General features: G+C 35.7%; 1 protein-coding gene across 1 annotated transcript; it reads left to right on the forward strand.

Moving 5' to 3' along the window:
- Nucleotides 1-454: 454 nt before the first annotated feature.
- On the forward strand, nt 455-2164 carry IL5 (interleukin 5). Its single transcript, XM_044661905.1, has 4 exons — nt 455-601; nt 798-830; nt 1845-1973; nt 2060-2164. Exons 1-4 carry the CDS (start codon nt 455-457, stop codon nt 2162-2164), a joined length of 414 nt encoding a protein of 137 aa, XP_044517840.1.
- Nucleotides 2165-2416: the final 252 nt, after the last annotated feature.

The following is a 2416-nucleotide window of genomic DNA, read 5'->3' on the forward strand; positions in this document are numbered from 1 at the left end:
TACAAAAGAGGGGGCAAAGCATAATAGATAGGGAGCCAAGAAGATCTGGGTTCTAGTGCCCCTTGTGATCCATGCGAGCTATGAGACCCTGGATAAGTCATTTAAACAAACAGGACTCTAGGTAAGGCTATAAGCTACAGAGAAGGTTCCAACTGGTAATGGCAGAGGGAGTTTCCTCAGTAGTACTGAAATCACAGGTCCAGACCCTATCCCTATGAATCATTTTAACAAAGTTAGCGATATATCATATCGCTATGAGGACATTAAATGCAAAGTAATTAGAGGAGAAATGGAAATATTGAGTTCCATGATATGCCTCTATTCAAAATTCCCTATCAGTAGCAAAGATCACTAGAAATTATTCATTTCCTCAAAGAGAGAGAATAAATTGGTTGGGGATATAGCCCAGAAGTACGTACTTTCTTTGCCAGAGATTAACCTTGAGCAGTTCAGCATGATGAAAATGTTTGTGTGCCTTCCTCTGCTGGTTCTCTGGGTAGGCTGCGCTTATGGGGCTGCAACAGGAAATTCAGTGAGCAGACTGGTCGCAGAAACGCTATCGCTAATCACAGCTCACCGAACCTTGCTGATAGGCAATGGGGTAATTTTCTATTTTTTTCATAGATTCTTTTTTAAAAGGTGTCATACTTTTCGTTCACTTGCCATTTATTGTTGATATTCATAGAATTTTTAGAGAAAAGTTCTGGCATCTAACAACTAATAACTGAAGTCATTCTGTTGTCAGTTACCAGTGCTATAGAACTCAAGATAACCCTTGTATTTACTTTTATTTTTAGACTCTGAGGATTTCAATACCAGATCCAAAAAATGTAAGTGCAATTATGGTCACAGAATAATCAATCATTGTATGTGTAAAGAAATGTCATATTTAAATAATGTAAAATAGCTTTTGCTGTCTGGAGCAATTCCTATCCTCCAGGCAGCTTCTTTATTTGGCTTCTCCCTTATGATTTTAAGATAATGAAAAATTTTCTAGTAATGCTTTGTAATTGACAGGAAGACCAGGTAGTAGAAAGATGGCTTGTCTTGGAGTCAGAAGGTTGAAGTTACAGTCCAGCTCCAATATTTACTAGCCATGTGACCCTGGTCAAATCACAACCTCATGAGCTCATTTTTCTCATCTGTAAAATAGGGGAAATAGTCATTTTTTCTACCCTGAAGAAAAAACTTTGTAAACCTAAAGAACAATATACAAGAATGAGTTATAATTATCATTATTATTAGTTCAAAAATGCAACAGACTACCTCAGGAGATAGAGAGCCCTATTTGCCAGGAATATCACATGGCAAATCCTTGCATGGTGTTATATGACTGGCCTGGTCACTTTTGATTTGGAGATTTTCTGTGAGAGTGTGTGTGTGTGTGTGTGTGTGTGTGTGTGTGTGTTTGAGTGAAAAAGAGAGGCTATACACAAATGTTCCTTTCTTTGTCTCACTTTGTATTAGCACAGTGCTAATAGTAATTTACTATGGTATAGTAGCAGCTTATAAATGCTTGTTAACCAATTGATTGATATTTTTCTAATGTATTATTCATAGAATGATTCCTGACAGTAGGTGATTTTAAGCTACATGTTTTATTTACATGCATATACATCTTAATATAAATGATGGCAACCTAATTGAATTATCCATGTTTAAGTCTGTCATCATAAAATTATATTAATGTCAAATGATATTTCCAGTAGGCTATGTGTTAGTAATAATGTGAGAATAGGGCCTACCAAAACTTTGGGGAACTGCAAGTATGTAGTCAGGGCCAAAAAAAGCATATATTTTAAAATAAATATTTACCATTTGTTTTTTGCTATGTTTATTTCTAGCATCCACTGTGTATTGAAGAAATCTTTCAGGGTATAGAAACACTGAAGAACCAAACTGCTGAAGAAAATGTGGCAGAAAAAATTTTTCAAAACTTCTCTTCTCTTAAAGAATACATAATTGCCAAAGAAGTGAGTTGTAAGGATCAGTAATATTTTATATGATCTGTGGTTTGAAAAGGGACAGTTTCTAATAATACTATTTGTTTCTTTTTTAGAAACAGTGTGGGGGAGAAAGAAGAAAAGTAGAGCAGTTCCTGGACTACCTGGAAGACTTTCTTCGGACAGTAAACACTGAGTGGACAACAGAGAGTGGGGAGTGAAAAGGGAGGCTGGATGGATGATTTGGGGAGGCAGATAAGCCCTGCTCCTGCCACCTGGGATACAGGAGATTTCTGAAGCTCTTCCAAATTAAATTAAATCATTTGGTCATCACAATATTTATGCAAAACAGAATATCTTCATTTTTACAATACTTTTAAAGTTTCTTCTTCATATATTCAATATTAGTTTTGCCCAACCGAATTTTTGGAAAATTGTGGAGATAAATTGATTCCTCTAAAAAATGCTGAGTC

Source organism: Gracilinanus agilis, chromosome 2, assembly GCF_016433145.1.
Source record: "Gracilinanus agilis isolate LMUSP501 chromosome 2, AgileGrace, whole genome shotgun sequence".
Classification (NCBI taxonomy): Eukaryota; Metazoa; Chordata; class Mammalia; order Didelphimorphia; family Didelphidae; genus Gracilinanus; species Gracilinanus agilis.